The sequence below is a fragment of the Falco cherrug genome, chromosome 5, assembly GCF_023634085.1.
Source record: "Falco cherrug isolate bFalChe1 chromosome 5, bFalChe1.pri, whole genome shotgun sequence".
Taxonomy (NCBI): domain Eukaryota; kingdom Metazoa; phylum Chordata; class Aves; order Falconiformes; family Falconidae; genus Falco; species Falco cherrug.
The window spans coordinates 24,965,269-24,986,537 of NC_073701.1; the positions used below are offsets into that span (position 1 = coordinate 24,965,269).

General features: G+C 49.1%; 1 protein-coding gene across 1 annotated transcript in view; it reads left to right on the plus strand.

Moving 5' to 3' along the window:
- The first annotated feature begins 11,581 nt into the window (after positions 1-11,581).
- Positions 11,582-21,269, plus strand: part of LOC102050110 (sodium- and chloride-dependent GABA transporter 1-like) — a 36,553-nt gene continuing 26,865 nt past the window's right edge. Inside the window, exons 1-2 of the mRNA XM_005440854.3 lie at positions 11,582-11,811; positions 20,759-21,102. Coding sequence (XP_005440911.2) covers positions 20,862-21,102 — 241 coding nt within the window. The 5' untranslated portion in view covers positions 11,582-11,811; positions 20,759-20,861. The remainder of the gene's footprint in view (positions 11,812-20,758; positions 21,103-21,269) is intronic.

Here is a 21,269-nt window from a genome sequence, read left to right on the forward strand (position 1 = left end):
ATGGGAAACTGCTCCCTTCCTGCATACCACCAGGGTGTAAGTACACTATCAAAGGAGTGGTACGGAGAGGAGAGAGAAGGTTTTTTTGCCTCTGTAATTGTTGATAACATGCCAAGACACAATGTTTTTGAAGCTGAAGTCCAAGGAAAGTTATAAGGTGGCCATACTGTGCTTCTCCTCCTGGGTGGAGGAAAAACATTGTATATAGAGGAAAAGACAGACATCTGCCAGGCTCCCAATTACCACTTTTGATTTTTCAGGGTTTTTTTCATTAAAAAGGCCGTTTGCACCCCTCTCTCCAGAAAGGAAAGTCAGGAAAATAGTTTGTTAGCAAAGAAAAATCAAGCCAAAAGGTCTTGTATTTTCCTCCTCCTCTCTTCATTCTCTTTTGTTTCTTCTCATTTTCCCCATTCCCTTCCCTTCAGCCTTCCCTCCCTTCTTACTTTGACAGTGGCAAATGGAAAAAAAAAGGAGATGATAGCTGAAAACTTGTACTGGACAATATTTAATGAAAGAAAGATAAAACAAATGGCAAACAAACCAAGGAAGTTGTTAAGGGTTATTTGTTTGACATGCTCCCCCCATCACTCATCCACCCTCTCAGCCAGAATGGATATGTCCATCCCTCTGTGCATCAAGAGAGCCCCTTCCCATGCCTTTCTGGCAAGTTTCTTTTACACGTGTTGTTCTTGAGCCTCTTCCCTTAGATTCTCATCTGAATGAGGGTGATTCCTGGTCTGGCTGGACTGCTGCCCCCTGCACTTGGTCAGGTGGGGAGACACTGTGGTGTCCCTTGCACGACCCTGGGGAACTGGCCGGGAAGCCCTTCCCATCCTGGCTCCGGAGGGTGCACCCAAGCTCTGAAGGACTCTCACAGCAGTTCTTCCACTTCTACCTCTGTCCAGCATAAAGTAATATGTATTTCTTCTCATCATCAGGATATCTTCAGTTTTCATGGCTTCAACACCCAACATAATTTCTTGGGGGGAGGAGAACTGGGGGGAGGAGAATTTCAGTGGCATTTCATCTTGGCTGGAGCTTGGTTCCCAAACCTTCTCCTGCCCCAGGTGACCATGGTAGCTCTCAGGCAAAGGACAGTGAACTTCTGTAGATCCCAATTATCTGGAGGTGCAACTGTGCCCTCCCTCCAGCCCTCATCTTAGCTTTTTGGGTGGAGAGAAGCTATGCCCGTGACAGCCCTAGTGCAGGGGTTAGCTACACTTGAAGCCACAGCTCTGTCGCGACCAAAGCTCTTGATTTTCCCTTGATCCTGTGCATGCCAGGAGAGGGAGGACACAGGGCAGTAGGGACTGAGCTGGAGGAAACAGGACATTTTTATTTGTGGAAGAAGAGCAGGGAAGGCTGGTTTCTCAGATCTTAAGTCATGTGTGCCTTGTGTGAGTTATGGGTGTCTGCAGAGGCTGTGTGGTTTGTGCTTACATCTGGGGCCTTTCCTGGGCTTTTGCTTCCCTGGTGTGTGGCAAGAAGGTTTGGCGAGGCGCTTTCCTGGGCTTGAAGGGAGGTGAGCCTTGCCCAGGTAGAAATAAGAGACAGTAGCCAAGCGACTTGGGAGTACAGCATGCAAGGGCCAGGAAAATCTGCAGTCATGAGGGTATAAAGAGCATCAGGTTGTCTTGCTGTTCTTTGCTTTATTAGGTTATGCACGCTTACATACGGTCACCTCTTACTAATAAGCTAAGTCTGGTTTGAACAGAGTAAGAGGGAGTAATGTTCATCAAAGGAGAAGATAAAGTAAGCTTTCAAAGAGTAAGGATTAAAATTTAAGATCCGAGAGACTGAGGAGATGTGTATATGCTGCTATCCAGTTCCCTCCACAGGGCTGCAGGGAAGAGCTGGGGCATTAAAGTCAAAGATTGTATTCCTGAATATCTTGCTGAGACCAAGGGAAAAGAAGAAACATGTCTAACAGCATTTGCAGGGGTGGTAGGGAGTTTGTTTTGTTTTTAAACTCAGAATAAAGCCTGGCCCCTTGACTGTTCTTGGAGCAAAATCCTGGCTCTGTATTGAATCCCTGACCCATGACTGAATCTGCAAAGGAGGACATGTATTTTTGGAGCTGTCTGTTCTGCTTTGTCAAGCCTGTGCTTGGAAAGTTATGTGGAAAGGAAAGGGATTCCCAGGGAGAAATTGTGACATGGTTTAGTGGTGGACTTGGCAGTCCTGAGTTAATGGTTGGACTTGATCTCAAAGGTCTTTTCCAATCTAAATGATTCTATGATTATAAGTGCTTTCAATGGCAGTGAAAAGCCAGTCATGGGCAACTCTATCCAGTCCTGCTTTTGGTGACATGCCAAGACCATGCCGTGAAATGGTCTCTTGATTTTTCTCTCTCTCTCTCTTTTTTTTTTTTTTTGGTTTTTTTTTTTTTGTTTGTTTGTTTGTTTGTTTTCACAGGCTGTGGAATAGTTTCCTGCCCAGCCTGGGTTACAGCCTGGACAAGGAGCTTTACCCCACTAGCTGTCTAGGATGGCTGCTCTGGACCAAAGGCATGCACACACTCATTTGTTATTTGCCAGTGGCCACTAGACTTTTCCAAACAATGCTTTATTGAGTTTGAGCCTTTCGTTGTGTTATGATGTAGATAGTGGTCTCTGGAGAAGGATGAGTGATTACAGGAAGTCTAGTGCTATTGTCAACCTTGTATTTCAACAGGAGATGAAACAATCATCTTTCTTTCATGGAGAAATAGACCCACCTCCAAACAAAAAAGCAACCTGTTGCTTTCCCGTATTGTGGAGAGGGGCCATCACTGCATCATACAACGTGAGCCTCCCTCCCCATGCACAGCCTTTGAAGCGGGGATGATCTGAGAGCTGGAGCCCAGTGTTTCTTGACGAGGCTCTCCAGGAGCAGAGGGCTTTGTGCTGGGATGCTGCAGGTAGCACACAGGTGGGCCCAAGAGCTACTGAAGAGAAGTCCTACCAGTGGCAAGACACAGCGGTGTAAATGAGAAACCCTGGGTTAGCCTTTTCAGGGTGGCAGGAGGCAGCCTGGCAATGGGAACTGGAACAGTGCTGAGGCTTAATCTCATACCTTTGGGGAAAACATGTCTGGGCAGTGTTAGTTTTCTGTGTTACACTTTTGGATGAGGTATGAATTCCCTGGCCAGGCTGGGGGACTGTGGCTCCCATTGGCACCGGTGTGATGTGTACGTCAGTCATGTAACAGGGAGACAGGACTGCCCCATGCAGCCCTGTCCCATGGGTGCCTGTCCTGTCACCAACACGGGGCTCTCCCCTTCCCAGCTGCTTTTGTAGGGCTCAGCTTTACACCTGCTGCTTAGCTGAAGCCTAAGCTACTGGGCTAAGTAAAACCGGAGCCCAGGGGCAGCCTCCAGTTGTCCTGTCCCATAAAGCTCCTTGTCCAGGAGCCCAAGCATGGAAATGTGTGTCTGCATGTGGGTGAGCAGTGCAGTCAGGCATGGCTGGGGTTTTTCAGAGTCTGTGGATAAGGATATTTGAACACTTTAAGAACATATTGATTTTACAGTGACTAGTTGGGAAAATGCCAGGAATTAATTTCCTTTTTCTTCCTTCCTTTCTTCCTTCCTTCCTTTCTTCCTTCCTTTCTTCCTTCCTTTCTTCCTTCCTTTCTTCCTTCCTTTCTTCCTTCCTTTCTTCCTTCCTTCCTTTCTTCCTTCCTTTCTTCCTTCCTTTCTTCCTTCCTTTCTTCCTTCCTTTCTTTCTTCCTTTCTTTCTTCCTTTCTTTCTTCCTTCCTTTCTTCCTTCCTTTCTTCCTTTCTTTCTTCCTTTCTTTCCTTCCTTTCTTTCCTTTCTTTCGTTCCTTCCTTTCTTTCTTTCTTTCTGTCTGTCTTTCTTTCTTTCTGTCTTTCTTTCCTTTCTTTCTTTCTTTCGTTCCTTCCTTTCTTTCTTTCTTTCTGTCTGTCTTTCTTTCTTTCTGTCTTTCTTTCCTTTCTTTCTTTCTTTCGTTCCTTCCTTTCTTTCTTTCTTTCTGTCTGTCTTTCTTTTTTTGAGTTACCTGCTGTAGCCAGAAGTAAAAAAAATCCAGCTTTTAAAAGTTCTTTGATGCCTCAAATTTTACATAATGTAATTTTCAGCATGACCCTTATCCCAGCCTCTTGCAGTTCAAGACAGACGTGGCATTTCCCCTGCATTTAGGGGTGGTTGAGCTCAGTCCCACTTCCCTGCTTCCCTGGTCTCCAGGCAGGTGGAGCTGGGCTTTGCTAGGGCAGGGGCTGCTGACCTTTGCAGTTACCTCCGGGGGGGTTCTCTCCAAGCAGCTCTCACAGCCTGCAGTCAGGGGTGGCAGCAGCAAAACCTTTGCTGTTCAGTCCTGAGGCACCCTCAAGGCTTTGGATGAGGAGGAAGGCAAAAGGGGGCCAGTCCCTTTCAGAAAGTTAGAGATATTGATCTCAGATGTTGCCCATCTCCACGGGGGTGTCAGGGCATCTAAGGGAGAATTATGCTTTGGTAGTTTTTGTTTCTTAATTACACCACTAATGTCCATGCTGTGACAGACTGGTGAGTAAACACGTTGCTGCCGGCGTGTTGAGTTTGTGAGCCTCTGGACCTTGACTGTAAGTAAATGTAGTTTGTAATCTTGGTAAAACTTTCCAAAATTTCTTCCCTCTCTGGAAGGAAGGGAAGGGTGTTTTACTGACCATGGGCAGAGGTACCAGCAGCACCTTCTGTCTGTTTTGGCCAAAGTCCCTCAGTCGGGCTGACATACAGCACATCGAACGACAGCAAAGCAATTTCCCACCATCCGATTCTATCGATAGAAGCAAATCTCCCGGGGGGTGAAACACGATTGCTGCAAACAAGGGCTTGTTTTGGTTGTGCGCATCACATGAGCAAGCAGCAGCAAGGCTGCAGGCTGGAGACATTTTCCCTCACAGTGCAGGCACTGTCCCTTCTTATGTGGTGATAAATGAGATTGCACCTGCATGGCACTTCATAGAGGAGCCAGGGCTTTGCTCTTCCTCCTCCTCTTGTCCCCAAGGCCTGAGTACTTACCATGATGGAGCACCTGTGGTGGGCAGCGGTTACACTGCCTCTGTTGTTAACTTGCCCTGGCTTGCATCGCATACCCAAATCTGTCCTCTTTTTTCCTCCACAGCTATCACATTTTTCCCCATACCCCTGTGCTTTTGAGGTCAAACACAGCCGCACAATAAGGCTTCTTCTCATAGAAGAGCACTGCCATACAGTTGTACTGGGAAGAGGCATAAGCTCTATCAGTATAACTGTACTTAGGCTGATTTAAAGCATATACCTCAGAGCTTTTATCAGCATAAGCCTCTTAATAAAGACGGAAAAAATCATATGCTCTCCTGTCAGAGCTGTACCAATGATGTAACTAGATGACCTAAGGGCACATTTACTTTAAAGTTAGGTTGGTTTAACACAGTATGTGATTTCAGTCAAATCTGCCAAAGTATTTGAGGACACTTCTATTTATGTTCCATTCACACTAATTTTAACTTATATTAAGTCCATCAGAATCAAGTTTGAGCTAAGTTGAACACAGTGTTATTTTTCACACTGCTTTGGATGGATTAGAAGCAATAGAGCTAAATCATCACAGTCCCTTGTGGGAGCAGTTTCACTGACAGAAAGATGCGCAGGTTTTTTATCTACATTTATCAAAAGAATCTGCAGACACAGGCACACTTTTATTGACGTGACTGTGTCCACCTGTCACTCAAATGGTCTTTGAACTGGAATAATCATGCTTGCAAAGTAGGCTGCTCTGGTTTAATTTAGCCTAACTGCTTTTGATTTAAATGGACAATGCTGGTTGCTTAAGTGTAGACGAGACCTACGAGAGCTCCTTGCACCGTAACCCTGCTGTTAAGGAAGTCCTGCAAGAAGCCCTTCTCCCTGCAGAAATCCTGTGGCTGGTGTCCGTGATCCCTCTTGCTTCTGGTTCCCAGGGCCTTATGCCGCTTGTTGGTGTGCTGGCCAGGAGATGTACAGCATAGGGATAGTGGACACCCAGTTTCACTCAGATATCCCTGTGGCAGGGAAGATATCTGGGAAGATGGGGACAAGAGGAAACTCTGACATGCTTAGGGTCTGCTCCCAAATCCCACCATGGACATCAGTGGAACATGGCCTCCTGGGACCTCTGGGACCCCTGGGAACACCAGCGTCTGAGTGTCACCTGGACCCCAGGCATGCTTGCACCCCAGGAGCTCTGGCCTTTGGAGCATCTCTGGAGAATGCCAAGGGCCAGCAATCAGCTCAAGAGCCTTCTGGCAGCTCCTGGAAGGCAGGCGCTGGTAATTAAACCTTGCACTTTGGGAGGGCAACTCAGGTCTGGCTTTGCCCAGCAGGAAACTGAACCCGCGTCGTAGTGCGGTGCTATAGCTATCAGCACAACCAGGCAAATGGGCTGGGCTACCCATGAGTACCAGGCACCTGCAAGCACTGCGGCCAGCTTTGCTGCAGCCAGGGAAGGACATAAGGAGATGTTGTGACGGCGCAGAGGCCTGAGCCTTCACTGTGCTTTAGCTGTTAACAAAAGCTACAGGCATGATACCCTGTGTGAAGCAGTGCACTTCTCTCCCCTCAGAAACTTCCACATACACAGCCCTATTTATTTCAATCAAATAGAAAAACTGGTCACACCCCTAGAAGTACTCTACCCAAACAAACGGGAGGTGAAGGCTTTCATTGAAAAGACAGAGTAAGGAAAATGCTATTTTGACCTCTCTGAATGCACGGATTATATTTTAGTGGCCTTTTCTTTCTCTTCTACCTAATATGCCCCTCGTCGCATAACATGTCTTAGGACTTGTCAGATTGATCTTCTTCATTTTGTGCTGGAGGATTCTTGATCCTTCAGGTCTCACTTGCTGACCAAAACTTGGTGCTGATAAGTCTTTAGCAGAGGAAGTTTTTCTCACAGTTTTTTTTCAGCCAGATGGGTTAAGGTGAAGTGCATAGGACAAACAACAGAGAAAACACTGAGCTTAACATAACTTGGCTGTTTCACAGCTGATGAAGTCTTACTGCCCATATCTCCAGTGACATTATCTCACTAGCTTTCCCTGTCTCCAGAGTATTACAGGGGAATAAAATGAATAGGCGAGCCCTGAACAGAAGTGCTCCAACCCAATCTATTTTTCTTTTGCAGGTCACCTTTAACCTCCTCCAGGGTGGAAATTCCTTTTCTTTTCTCGTACTTATTTTTCAGTTTTGTTCTTACTGTATTTCTTTAACATTTTTTGTTCCTCCACCATGTTGTGCTTTGTTTGTGCTGCTGGCCGTGGAAGTGATTTAAAAATGCCCAGACTTTGAAACAAGTGATCTCCAGATGAAATTGCTCCCGAGGGCTCCTAGTAGTTGCAGGGGCAAGTGGGATAGATGTAGATTTAAGACCTATGGGTGAAGGCAACTGTAAATAAAAGTGCTAGCTGTGGAAAGTATCGGACAGGTTCCCAGGGAAGGGTATTTCAAAGAAGCTGTGTGCCCTGGGAGCATGGCTGGCAGCCTGTGGAGAACTCTAAATGTGTGGGGCGAGACCTCTCCCTATGCCCTAGGACTGGCTTGTCCCACCTTGATTGGGGGCGATTGCACAAGGTGCCCAAGATCAGGAGGAGCCTGGGTTCTGGCAGCTTTCCTGGGGAGATGAGGCCAGCAAGGCTGGGAGGTGAGTATGCACCGAGTACTGACAGCCCATCCACTGCCTGCAAAGCAACCCTAGACTCCACCATGGGAGTTTTCAACAGGCCACCTGGGTTGGGAGTCCTCTATAGCACCTGTGGGTGGAAGCTGGGAGGATTGAGCACAGGAATTGTCCTGCCTTACCTACCCTGGTCTTATGCATTTTCCCTGAATATACCCTACTGACCACTGTTTGGGGGAGGATGGCTTGGGTGGCAGAAGTCAGACCAGACCTGAGCTCTGAGCCTGCTCAGGGAGGAAGGAGGCAAGCCAACCTTGCCCCAGCTGCAGGCTGGCAGGATCCCTGAGGTTGTGGAGGTGAAGGCCATGCCTCAGAACTGGGCTCAAAAAAGCAGTGCCTGCCGGACCTGCTGTGCTGGCCAGCTGTGCTTCCCTTTCAAGGTGGTGGACTTGATGGGCTTAGTCAAAGGCAGGCAGCCTCACAGCTAGTAGCAGCTCTTTTCAGTGAGTGCAGCCCTATTCCTCTTTGCAAATTATCCTCGAGTGATTCTGCTTCTGCTTATTTTACAATGATTGTGCTAATGATTTTTGCAAATGAATTTTAAACCATGAGATGGCTAGCCTGATTATTTGGCTGCTTTTACTGCTGTCATCACATCCAATAGCTGTTATTCACAAAACACTCTTTGCACTTGTGTTTACTCACCTAGATTATATGGTGGGGTTGGGCTCATTTGCTGGATACCTCCCAAGCCAACGAAAGCTTTGGAGGTGGCAGCCCAAACGCTTCAAATGCAAATACTCAAGCCAGCGGGTATTTGTCTAAGTATCTGCCAAACTCCCATTTTCTGGGAACACGCTGGTGAATCAAAATTCAGTCTCATGAATGTTTATGGACAACAACCAACAGAACAGCTCCAAATCCCACCCTTCCAAACAAATTCTGTTTCTCTCCTAAAGTATGCTCCCAAACTCATTTGAGCTTACCCGTCCGTGTCTAGTTCTAGCCAGTTATGAAATATCCATGTACCCTCTTCTTTTCTTGGTCCCACTTTCCTTTCTTCTGGGAAAGGAAGGCGTTGCTCAGACTGATGCTGTGAGACATACTTGCTTCCCAGTGCCTTCAATACTCATTGCCTGCTTCTGCTTCTAACTTGCACAACAAATATTATACAGAAAACCTTTGTTGCTTTCAAATGCAGTTTTTATCCATTCAGTGGAAATGGCTGCTTTCTGGCTTGTTTTCTTTCCAGAGCAGCAGTGCATGAGGTAGGGAGACTGGGTTGCCATTTTTCAAGCGACAGGAGTGAATGTCTTTGCCTATGGCAACTGGTGTTTCCAGCTGACCCACTGCAGTTCTCTGGTGTTCCTCAGCCAGGACTGTGTGGGGAGCTGTGAAAATGCATGTAACGGGCTGGTTCCTTCAGGCCTGAGATCTGCACCTGCCCCTGCAAGCAAACTGCTACCATCTCTCTCTGTCTTTTTATTTTAGGAGGTGTCATATGAGCAATGGGCCTTGAGGAGAGACTGAAGACCAAGAGGGAACAATGATGGACAGGTTAACGCTAGGCATGGCATGCTCAGGAAAGGGTGAGTTACGATATCTCGGTGGCTGAAGTTTCATTCCCTCTGACAAAAGGAGGCCAGGGGCTTTGCTGCTGGCTCCCCGCTGAAACTACCCTACCATCTGCATGTACCTACTCTAATTTGGTTTGTCTGGCTGAAGCAAATCTGACCTGGTAATACGGCATTGCATTTTAAAAAAGCCTGTTTCCCAGCTTGGACTCCGCAGTGGCTGCAAAGCGAAGACGAGGGAGAGCTTGGTTTGGCACATCCAGGGCTGTGCCCATGCATGCCCCAGGAGACAGGGGGAGCGCACCTCTCCGGTCCTGCTTTCACCAAGAGCTGTGAGGAAGCTCTCTGAAACACTGTGAGCCTTGGCTTACCAGACAGGGACATGACCTCGCTCCTGGGGACTCAGCTGGCAGCAGTTCCAGCAGAGCACCGTGGCACAACAGGCGATAATGAATTCCCTGTTCTGCACTTCACCCTCCCTGCCTTTGCAGGTCTGGGCAGTGCAGGCTGCATAAATGCAGAATAGGTTTTCTAGGCAGCAAAGGCAGCACAATATTTTTTATCCCAGACAAAAGTCTAAAGAAAAGATTTCTGAGACAGATGTAGTTTACCTCTCTTTTAACTTTGTTAGCTGCTAATTGAGAGGTACTCAAGCTCACAGAGTGGCATGGGGAACACAGGCTCCCTGGCAGAGGAGAGGGATTGGGGTGCTCTATCAGACCTACAGCTCACTCCCAGAAAGGATTCCTGCTCACAGAATTTGCTTCAGCTCAGGGAAGATGCCTTTTCATCAGGATGCTTCCAGCCTGTGTGCAATCCTCCCACTCAGCTCTCACACCCTCGTGGGTTTACCCAGAAAAAATAATTTTCTTTCTCCACTGTCCCTCTCACCAGCCTGGACAGCCCTCCTGGCAACACCATCTTTCTCTTTTAATGGCTGAGATAACCTGGTGGGGGGTCTTACTGCCTCCCCCATGCTCTTCTAGGGCCTTATCCTGAAACATGATTTTTAAATATAATCCATTGGTAGGATATTAGTGCAGATGTAGATGGGACCACAAGCACCAATCTCAGCAAAGATGTGAGGCAGCACATTTTCCCTCCCATCTGTACGGGGTAAGGGCTTCAGCAGATGAACTGCATTAGGTTTAGCTGTGATGGGATATGGGTGTGATTGCTGTCTCTGAGGAAAGGAGGCATGAGGGACCTTCAAAGGAGAGTTTTGCTAATGAGAAATTAACAAAACTAATTGTGTGGGATTGCTGGTGTATCCTCAGCCCACCTGAGCACCCAGGGAGATGGTATGGGGTCATGGTTGGGGTGAAGCAAGCCCTTGTGTAGGGGCTGGGGCACACAGGGAAATCCAGGTCACTGGCTGCATTGTCTCTGCAAGCGCTGAAAGCCACTAAGTGTACTTTTGTCACTAATTTAAGCATACCTAGCTCTGCTTTCACACAAAGAGAGGAGCTGGTAAGTGAGAAGGTGTTATTTTTGCCAGTGACATCTGGGGAGAATTATACTTTAATTCACTTGGGCTCTTTCCCCTGCACCTCTGAAAATGCTGCTGCTAATGAGGTGATGCTTGCAGAGCCAGCAGCTCCTGCATGCTGCCTTTGAAAGAGAATTCTTTGTGTTCCTGGTGGATGCAAATTGTCTTGGGCCCCAGAAAGAAGAAGAAAAGGGAAATAAAGGCTCCATGCAACCCCTTTTAGAACCAAAGACAGGATTTACACACTAAGCAACTGGTCGTTCATGTGTGGCTCCTTCCCTTGGCTGGTGGCTGGTACCAGACACTTCAAATGAGGAGTATCCCTCTTCCTCTGCCTTCCCCCTTCACCCCAAAAGCCTGACCCACAGCCAGTAGTGCACCTGACTGGTGATGCTGTAGCGTCCTTTGGGACTATTCCTTCTGAGCCCTGCCTGCCCTGTTGCCCCTTTGCAGCACTGCGCTTTTACAAGCCTGGCCCTGTGCAAGGGCTGTGTCAGGCAGGGCTGTGTGAAAACAGAAGAGGCTCACAGAGACCCAGCCTCCCTGCTGTGCATGGTGTGCCGGACTTCTGCATCCTCTGCATGATTGCGGCCAACCCTGCTCGCGGAGAAGATGGAGACCACTGTCTGACTGCAAACACGAAGGGCAAGGGGTATGCACAGCACCTTTAACATGGCCTCTTAAGTGCTGCTGCAGCCATCCTTGCAGGAACTGCTGCAGCAACATGCATGCAACCAACGCCATGCAACCCACTCACCTGCTGCCTTCCCCATTTTTCAGCATCAGTCCCTTTGCCGGCGCTCCTGCCCTCCCTCCTGCCCATATGCCCTTGGAGACTCCTCTCTCCCAGCAACGTGTGTTTTTCCAGTGGCTCTGGGTATCCCCCCCGCACCACACCCGCGACATGCAGGGTGTTGATTTGACTGGACGTGAGCTCAAAGCTCATTAAGGGCTCATCGATACAGGCGATGAGGAGCTGCGTGGGGTGAGGCAGGGGTAGAGGGGCCCCAAGGCAGGAGGGGCTCATAGCTACCCTCTGTGTGGGAAAGCAGGCCAGTATGTGCCTCTCTGGGCTGGTGTCTCCGTGAGCGGCTCTGCGCACCCCAAGGACCTTCAACTGGCCAGCACCCTGAGGTAGGTGCATCCACTGGGACAGCACTGTCTGGTCTTGGGACATGAGTGCTGGGGTCAGAGAAAGGAGCATTGCAGTGGTGGTAGGGGACAGCTGCCTGCCTGCATGAGCATCCCTGGGGAAGGGCTGCTGCAGGTGCTGAGCTCTCTTCCATCCCAGCTGGGCTGGATGAGGGGATGAGGGGCTCAGCACCCTGAGGACAAGGCAGGATGAAGGATGGTTTCTGCCTCCTGAAAGGTGCTGTAGAGGTGAGCAAATGGAGGCAGGTCTGCCTGCCTGGTGCTCAGATGGGGGCAGTGTGAAGCAGGCATGCTGCCCAAAGCAGGAGCAGGCGTTGTCTATGCTTCACCCTCAGCTATACCACTGCTGTGCCTAAATTCCTTCTGCCGGTTACCATTGCCATTGCCATTGCAATGTGCCCTTGGTGAAGAAAGACACCAGTTACTGGGAAGGCAGCATCTTCCCCGTCTGTCACTCCTACACAGAGCTAACTGGATTCCCCTTGGTGTTAACAGGCAGCTGCAGCAACCAACCTCCACTTCAAACCCCTCTCACCCCCAGTAAAAGCCCAGGCTAGGAGGGTGTTTCTGCTGCAGTGTAGAAGCAGGTCACGAGCCACCACCCCACACACACTGTGCTGCTGGGGGGGACCTGCAGGTGCTGCTCCCTGCCCTGCTGGGGGAGCAGCCCCCCACTGCCTTCCGGGGAGCTGGTGCTGCCAGGTGGGTTGAAGGGGAGGACAGTTGTCCCACAGCAGCACCACCAGAAAGTGTTGTTGGGGGCCTGAAAGCTGAAAAGCTTCTCACAGTGCCTGTGGGCTGGGGGGAGATGTAGTGAGCTTAAATAATGGCTCAGTAAAGATCTTGAAACAGCACTGAGGTGAAACCCCAGGCAAGTTTCCCTGCAGAGGGTCTCCAGTGGATAGGGCTCAAGGGGTGGGCTAGGCGATATGCATAGAGGAGGGATCAGTATAGCTGCCCCTCCCTGGGGCTGGGACAGCCCTTCCCCACCTTGTGTGTTACAGTCCCAAGGATCAGCCCAAAACACCGTGTTTCAGGCTCTTGGCATCCCTTTACAGAGGTCCTGCAAGCTCTGGCTGTCTCTGACAGTGGAGCTGAGCTTACCTGCCTGTACAGCTGCTGGGGTGTTTCCTTCCTATCTCCCTGTGGGTGGTCAGGCATTGGAACAGACTGCCCAGGGAAGTGATGGAATCACCATCCTTGGAAGTGTTTAAAAAACACGTAGATGAGGTGCTTAGGGGTCATGGTGGACTTGGCAGTCCTGGGTTAATGGTTGGACTTGATCTTAAAGGTCTTTTCCAACCTAAATGATTCTATGATTCTATATGATTCTATCTCCAAGACACTGACCCTGAAGGAGGTGTCTCATGCCCTATGTGAAGCCCTCCCCATCCCTCCTTTGTCTCCACAGCACTGGAGAACTGGTCAAACTCATTCACCCCCTCCCTCCCTCCCTTCCTACCTTCACCCTGCTCCCTACCCCCTGTAAGTGCTGCTTGGAGGGAGAGGCAGCCACAGCCTGGCTATCAGGGGCTCCCCAGTTTGCTGGTGACCTTGCTGCAATTCTGCCAATGCTTGGTGGACACCTCCAGGACATGTAATTTCAGTTCTTCTCCCTCCAAGGGAAGTTCTGTGACAGTTTGAGATTCTGTCAGGCCAAAGGCATGCAGCTGGAAATGTGTTTTCTCCTGGAGAAACTTAATGGGCACAAGGAACAAACAACTGAAATACTGAAAACGACTGATATAAGAACTGCTTATACTGGGGGTGGACCTCCCCATGATGCTGCTGTCTGTTTGCTGGGGATAGAGCAAATATGTGCCATGTCTAGCCCTTGTGGAGATGCTCGTGCAGTAAAGGCTGTGCCTGGCCCTGGAGGGTCAGTCTGCACCCCAGTACGGACTGGCTGTGTGAGCTGTGGCTCAGGTCTCTAGCCAAGGCAACAGGGACAACAGCTTTTCCTTCATCTGTCTTATCTCCTGATATTACAAGCCCTAAGGGAAGAGATGCTCCTTCTGCACCACTTGTATCATGCTTAGCCCAAGAAGTAGGGAGAGGAGAAGAAGACCTGAGTGTTAAAATAGTAGAGATAATAGTGCCCAGCTAGTTGCAGGCTGATCCTAGACGGCAGGGAGCGGTGCCCTTACTGGGTAATGAGCACATTTTCTGGGCTATTTCGAGGAAAACGTCAGCCAAGGGGCTGCCAGCTAGCAATGCTCATGCGTGGTTCCTGCAGAGGGAGTTGGCTCTGCCATTCTGTATTTTCCACCCCAAAAAAGCATATGAACAAATGGAGCCTTGCAGTAGCCTCAGGGCTCTGGGGCATGATTGTGTCTCTGGTTTCATGGAGAAGGAGAACAAAGAGTTTGGCATCTGAAAGCAGGACACAGTTTTCCTCTGTCTTGGCTGTGCTGCAGCAGGAAAATGATATTGTGTTCTGTGTGGTGAGCCTCTGGTCTTTCTTGGAGCTGGATACGCATGCCAGAGTGGCACCAGGCAGTGTCACAGGTGCCACATTTTGATTGAGCTCTTGGTGACTTGATGTAGTGCTCATTAGCTGCTGTGATCCTGCCCAGAAGAAGCAGAAGTCTCTGTTTTGTCTCCTCCTTCTCCCATCTATCTTCCCCTTTGTGCTTTCAGCTGAATGCAGTAGCAGAAATTTTTGAGGCAGTGCCAGGTTTTCACCCGCTCATCTTACTCCAAGAGCAGCAGGTGCTGTCCAGTGTGGCATGGGCTGGACTCACCTGTGCCCTGCAGGTGGGTCATGTCCCCAGCTGCAAGCTTCCCGGCCGCAGGGGACGTGCAGTGCCCAGTCCTTTTTTCCTCTGCCATGCAAGGTGAGGAAAGATTGCTTCCCTGCCATGCTGGACACTTCAAGGCAGTCTCTGGGTCATTCTCACACTTGTTTCTGCTCTTTCCATGTAATTTTTTTTCTTTATTCACTCTTTCATTATTAAATTGTGACAATAAAGTCCAAGATTACTTTCTCAGGTGAAGGTCGTCCCTTTCCATTGCAAGACCAATTTCATCCAACTTGCTCTGTTCAATGACTTCATAAAATACCCCCCAACAAACTAAAAAAAAAAAAAAACCAGAACATATCAAGGCCAATACAGCAAATAACCACTGACATTAGTTACAGTGTCTCTGGAGGTGCATCAAATCCAGCTCTGCAAGTATGAAGTACTTGTGACTCCTGGCGAGATGGGGAAATTCACCCCTGTGAAGGCCACAGTCTCACTGAGGATGTTGCTGCAGCTCAGGGTTTGAGCTAAAATCTTAGCTCAGAGGCACAGTTTTTGTAAGGTAGCGGCTGGTGGGAGCAGTAACTCACACTGCATCGGCTGGGCTGTGACACTGCAGCCTTCCTGGGGGAAAAAGTGAAGGGGCCAGCAGGGATGCCCACCCACACTGCGGTGGCAGTGCCTGTATGTCATGCTGGGCTGTAATGAAAAGGGAACAGGAGGTACAAGATAAGTGAGAAATTCCAGCTGAAATTGCTGTCTGATCATTTTTAGGCACTTCTGCCCCAGCGATGTTCTCGGTGAAGTTGCTGGAAGGTTTTTTCCATTAGGTTCCCTGGAGCGAGATCATCCCTTAGCAAGGAACAAGGCAGGCAGGGGAGGCCAATGAAAGTTATTCCTGGGCTGTGTGTACACAAAAAGTGGAGAAATATGTGCAAAACATCAGCTTCTGTCCTAGAGGAGGAATAGTGAGTTGGGGTGGTTTTTTGCTCAGCAGAATTAATGATACCTGCTTTTATCTTCATAAGGTCCCTTGTCCCTCCACCTGTCGTGACAGGTCCCTGACGGCAGTGTTTGCTGTCTCTCTAGTTCCCCCCCAGCCCATCCCCAGTGCTCCTGCCTGTCTCCCATGTCTCCAGGCTGCCCTCCTAGGAGCTGCCTCCCTCCTCCCTGCCCCGTGCAGGCTGGCTGGCTGGTGGTGATGCGCAGTGGGGCACTCGTGGGGTCACCCCACCGCCCTTCCCCGGGAGAAGCACTAACCTGAGTCTCTTCCCTCACTCCATTCCCTGCTTCTTGAGGAACTTGATGTCTTTGAGGGCTGTGCTCCTTTTTCAAGTATGGGTGAAAGTACCACTCGCGCCAGGTCTGGACAGTCTCTGGGAGCCAAGGAAGAGCCCTGCCAGCTCTCCCCTTCCCAGGGAAGCTTTTCAGGTGCCAGAATGGACCTTAAATGACAGCACTACAGTGGCTCAGAGGGTGCATCATTTGCATTATTCAAAAAAAGACACAAAGCCCTGGCTTTCCTTTCAGACAATGTGAGGTGGCCCCAGCCACTGAGGTCAGAGCAGCCGTGGTAGGTGAAGCACAGCCTGTGGCCTGGAGCAGGATCCAACCCTACTTCCCCTTGAGGGATGAGGAAACAGAGGAGATTCAAGTGGGCATCCGTAGCCAGAGAGGGCATTGCAATAGCTGACCCAATTCCTCCTGTGTGCATAATGCAAACATCAAGGTGCAGCTTGGCAAAGCAACCACACAGTAGGCTGTGGCCAGCACCAGCAGCTCAGCGGTTCTTTACCTGGTTTTTTTCAGGGCCATGAGGGACTGCCACAGCCCTCCTGGGATCACAGCCTGGGGCTGCGAGATGTATTCTGGCCCCATGTGGCTGTCTTGTTTGTTTAATATTTTATGAAACATGGTTCATGACCCTCTTGCCCCTTCTGTGTATCTAGATAGGGTTGTGGTGTGGTGCCAGCCTCACCTCCCACAATTGTCTGGAGCGATGCTGGTCAGTCAGGGCTGCTGGCGGAAGAGGGAGGTTGGGCAACAGCTGCAGGTCAGACTTGGACATCAACCCACATCTCATGCAGGAGTGTCAAAAAGGGGGGTGGAGGTGGAGGCCACCTCGCAGTTTCATCACAAAGGGGAGTTGATTTATTTTCTGCCCACGTCCTCTGTGAGCACTGATTTCTCCTGTAACCAAGCAGTCACCTCTCTTCAGGGAAAGGGAGATGAAAAGCTGGGAGGCTGCACTGGCTGCCTCTTAGGCAGCATATAGACAGGGCTGTGAAACACAAGCCCTGGCCTCCTGACCCAGCTGGGCAGGACAGCAATGCTCCAGCCCTGAGTGGGCTCCAGGTGTGGCCTGTGACCCACCAGCGTCCTCAGGCTCCCACAGAGGGGGTCTTCTCCAGACCCTCCAGCTTCCATGGATGTGGGAAGCTCAAGCACATGCTGCTACTGCAGTGAGCAGAAAATCAGCCAAGAGTCTGCTGTGCCCTGATCACAGCTCTAAGCAAGACGCAAGAGCCTTGGGGTTACTTTGTTGTCATTAAAATGGTGTGGATGGAAGGAAAAGTCTAATTGACTGAACAGCAGCCTGCGCTGTGTAATTAAACTAATTCTGGCTCTACCTGCAAGGGTCAGAATTGATTTGTGTGGCTGTTAAAGCACTGACAAATGAGAGGTGGGAAGGTGTGAAAGTATTTCTTACGTGTGTTTCCACAGGTAATTTTGCTGTTTCGTTTCAGGCAATTTTATGGCCTTGAAATTTTTGGTTTCTGTCCAGTTTGAGGAGTCTGTTAATATTTCACACTGAAGCAGGGGAAAGCAAAAAGGTCACCACTGTTAGCAGCTTCAGGAGGCAGTGTTTCAAGTGGATATAATACTTTTCCAGGTCTATTTTGTTATTTGCAGTGGAGTTCCTCAAAAAAAAGGAGGGGAAGGGCTGTTTTCCAGGGTGCATTTCAGCCTGGCTCTGCACCTGCTGGGGAGCACACAATTGTTTATATTGACCTGAGCAGCAGCAGACCAGGCCTTCTGCACGACTCGGTGAAACTCGGGTCACTGCTTTACTGGCAGGGATTTATGAACCTAGCTTTTACTGATCGTTTTGAAAGTCCTGGCTTCAGAATATGATGTATTTGGAAGAAGCTGGATGAGGAACCTGCTACAGTGTCATGTTTTAACTCTTTGACCTTGTTTTCAAGTCCTTGCAAGGCAGAGCCCACCTCCAGCTTGTAGCTCTGCTCTTATTGATTATCATTTTGAGTCCTTCAGGCATTTTGCTGTGCTCAAAGTGCTGTGTGCTTTTCAGAACAAATAATGTGACATGACAGAGAGCTGCTGAACCAACTCTCCTCTCTCCAGGCTGTCAGTACAGGGCAGAGCCCTGTCCTCGTGCTGGAGGAGGCCCATGTGGATATGTAGAGGGGCTGGTGCATTTTGTCCCAGAAGGACCATTTGTCCAGCATGTGAACTAATGTCTAAACATAGGAGTCAAACACTAAGCCTGGAGCGACCAATGCCTGTACTTTTCCTGGTTAGAGCTGCGTGTCCAGGGAAGGACATGGTGTGGCTGGGCTGCAGGACATGTATGAGCCCTTCTGCCCTAATCATCCATCACTGTAGCAGACAGGACAGTAGGTGGGATAAACCTTCAGCAGGTCCTTTTGACTGTTTTTCTATTTCTTGACTGTGGAGACACCTATAAATCTAGTTTATTCTTTCTGAGCTGGAGATGAAGGACCTCACTTCTCAGGTAAGAAGAAACCGCCAGTACAGTTTGCTGCTCCTCTGCCATTCTGCCCCGAGAACATGAAATACGAGGTGTGACCATCTAGCTGCAGTATCGCTGCAGAACTGTGGCAGCAAGAACAAGGAAAAGAGCGCAGGGAGAGCAGGACATATACATACTTTTTAAGATAGCAGCTTACCTACCATTTTTTGTCTCAGAAAAAAAAAGTAAGTCAAAATGGCTTCTGCTGAGCTTAATTTGTTATGTCTCCAGGCATAGCTAATTATCCTGACTTAGCCCAGCTCTGAATTCTTCCCAGGGGTTTTGGTGCTATTTCTTCTGTTTTGATTTATAATTTTTCTTTATTTTACTTTCCTCCTACATTTCTGTATAATCTTTTTGCTCCCTGCCTTACTGAGGAGCAGGAGCTGGTGTGACAGTACTGTCACAAGGTGTAAGATAGAAAGGGGATCTTTTAAGCAAAGCCTTTACTTCAAGTGTCCAGAAATGCATTCTTCTGGCATCTGCCTCCCGGGCAAGGTGAAACAACAGTCTTTTCTCCCCAGAAGGCTTTTCTGTGCTGCCACTTACTTCTGGGCTTACCTGCAACCATCTTCGGCCTACAGGCGTGAGGCTCAGGGCTGGCTATGTAGCTCAGAGGACTGGTTACAGCCTTCATCCCACAGCAAGGAGTTTTCTGGCTTCTCCACTGACGTACCAGAATGAATTAGTTATTTTCTAGTTCGCCCATTCCCTTCACAGTTGACACAGTTTTTCTAACCTCAGCGACAAATTCTGTGGGGGAAGGAAACCCATCTGCTTTAATTGTGGGGTGTAAACTATAGTAAGCAGGAGCTGATACTGCTGTCGAGCCTGGGCTTGAAAGACCATCTCTGTTCAGTATGCTTTAGAAATACCAGTCAATGAGTGCCCCAAGCACCCCATGGGGCAAATGGGTACTGTTTGTTTAGGAGACAAGACTGCCAAGAGTAAGCAGCTGAAACAAGACCAGCTTTAACAGCTAGAGCATGCCTCCTCTTCATAGCATTGCTTTGTTTCATGATATAGCCCTTCATTTTTTCTTTTTCTTCTTTTTTTTTTTTTTTTTTTTAAACATACACCTAGGAATGTTTTTGTCAACAAACTTCTCTGGCAGACTGTAGCACTGGCCGCCCTAATAGCCCCAGGTGGAGGTTTAAATTCAGCTCTATGTAAAATGGGCTGAGAACTGGGTGAGAGCCATTGCTATGCCAGTCCCAGACGCTCCATGGCTGTACATTCCTGTGGAGTATCACCTTTTGCTCTTTTCGAACCTACCACCTGTTGTCTTAATTTAATTGCCCATAGTTCTTGTGGCAGAAATGGTGAATACTCATATTCTATGATACTGATAAATTTATCCTTTTCCTCACATTTGAGCATCCTTTTAGCTCTTCTCCATGCTGCCTTCTGACTTTGCAATATCTTCAGTAAAGGGGAAGGGAGAACTGCACTTAGTTTTTAAGATGAGTGCTATATTGGTTTTGACACTGGTGTCACAACGTAGCCTGTTCTCACTTTCTTTCTAAATTTTTTTGGTGTGTTGGTTATATACTTCTTAGGGCCTAAAATCAATGGAAATGTTCATTAAATTTTTAGTCAGACTCATCCAAATAACCTTCAGGACTTTGGAGTCCTGATGTCATGGGATTTCAGTGGTTCACAGGCTGGCTACAGTCACTAGTGAGCGTCACCTGAATACACATGGTGATTACAATATCACATGCGACATGGTGTACAAGGGGGTGCTGAGCTGATCAGTGATTTCCTCGCCAGCCATTGCAGGTGCACAGCTGTGATCACAGCTGTGTTGCTGCATGACAAGGGATTAGAGCACGAGATTGCAATGTGGGGCATGTCCGTACCAGAGGTGCCATTGCAAAGCTATGCTGTCACAGCCATGCATGGCTGGCCGGGCCACATGACCTCTCAGATGGCTCTATAGCTGGTGTACTCAGTTTTGGGCCCCAGACCTGGGGGATGTGGCACCTCCATCATGCCCTTCTGCACTGTTGCTGATACATGCTAGATGTATTTCTGTGCCTGGACTGCTCTGTGGTGGGTCACCCACAGGCTGTGACTTCCCTGCATGCATACTGGTCTTGGAGCCTTTCTTGCAGAACAGGTGTTGGGGTGAAAAGGAGAAAAGATGAGAGTTGAGGCGTTCGCTTTGTGCTGGTAACAACCAGGTCTGAGCCTGTTGTTAGCAGCCTATGTGACCATGGCTCCTCAGAATGGTAGCTGTGGAGCAAGGCAAAATTACCCTCCTTTTTCTCTCTGGGGAAAGCAGGGAGGCATGGATAGGCTGCCCTGATGTGCACCAGTCTATCCAGTGAGTCCAGCTAAAACCCAGCAAAGCTCCTAAACCTGCTACACTAACACAGGATACCTTCTTTCTTTACTTTCTCATCAGGAGCTTTGCCCAGCACTTACTTCATCCGTGGTCAGCCAGGGTGGAAACTGCCCTTCCTGCTCCTCCTGCCCCTGAGCAAGAGTGGCCATACATCTAAGTCACCATGGGCAAGATGGACAACACCTCCGTGGAGCTGAGCTCCCCCTCCGAGGTGAAGGAAGCAGCTCTGGAGGAGTCAGAGCCCATCGCCCCCGAGGCTGTGAGCACTAAGAAGAAGAAGAAGGAGATCCCAGACAGGGGCTCCTGGAAGGGGAGATTTGACTTCTTGCTGTCCTGCGTGGGCTATGCTATCGGTCTGGGCAATGTTTGGCGCTTTCCGTATCTCTGTGGCAAGAACGGAGGAGGTGAGAAACGCATAGCACCTGCGCTCATCCCTGAGCAGCCTTTTCCCATGAACGGGCTTCAGTTCAGTGTAGGTCTGGACAAGTGGCTGGTCCCCTGGCTGAGAGCTCTCCCTCATGATGTGAGTTATTAAGTTGCCAGGCGACTAGTTCCCATGGTCTGTGGGCTT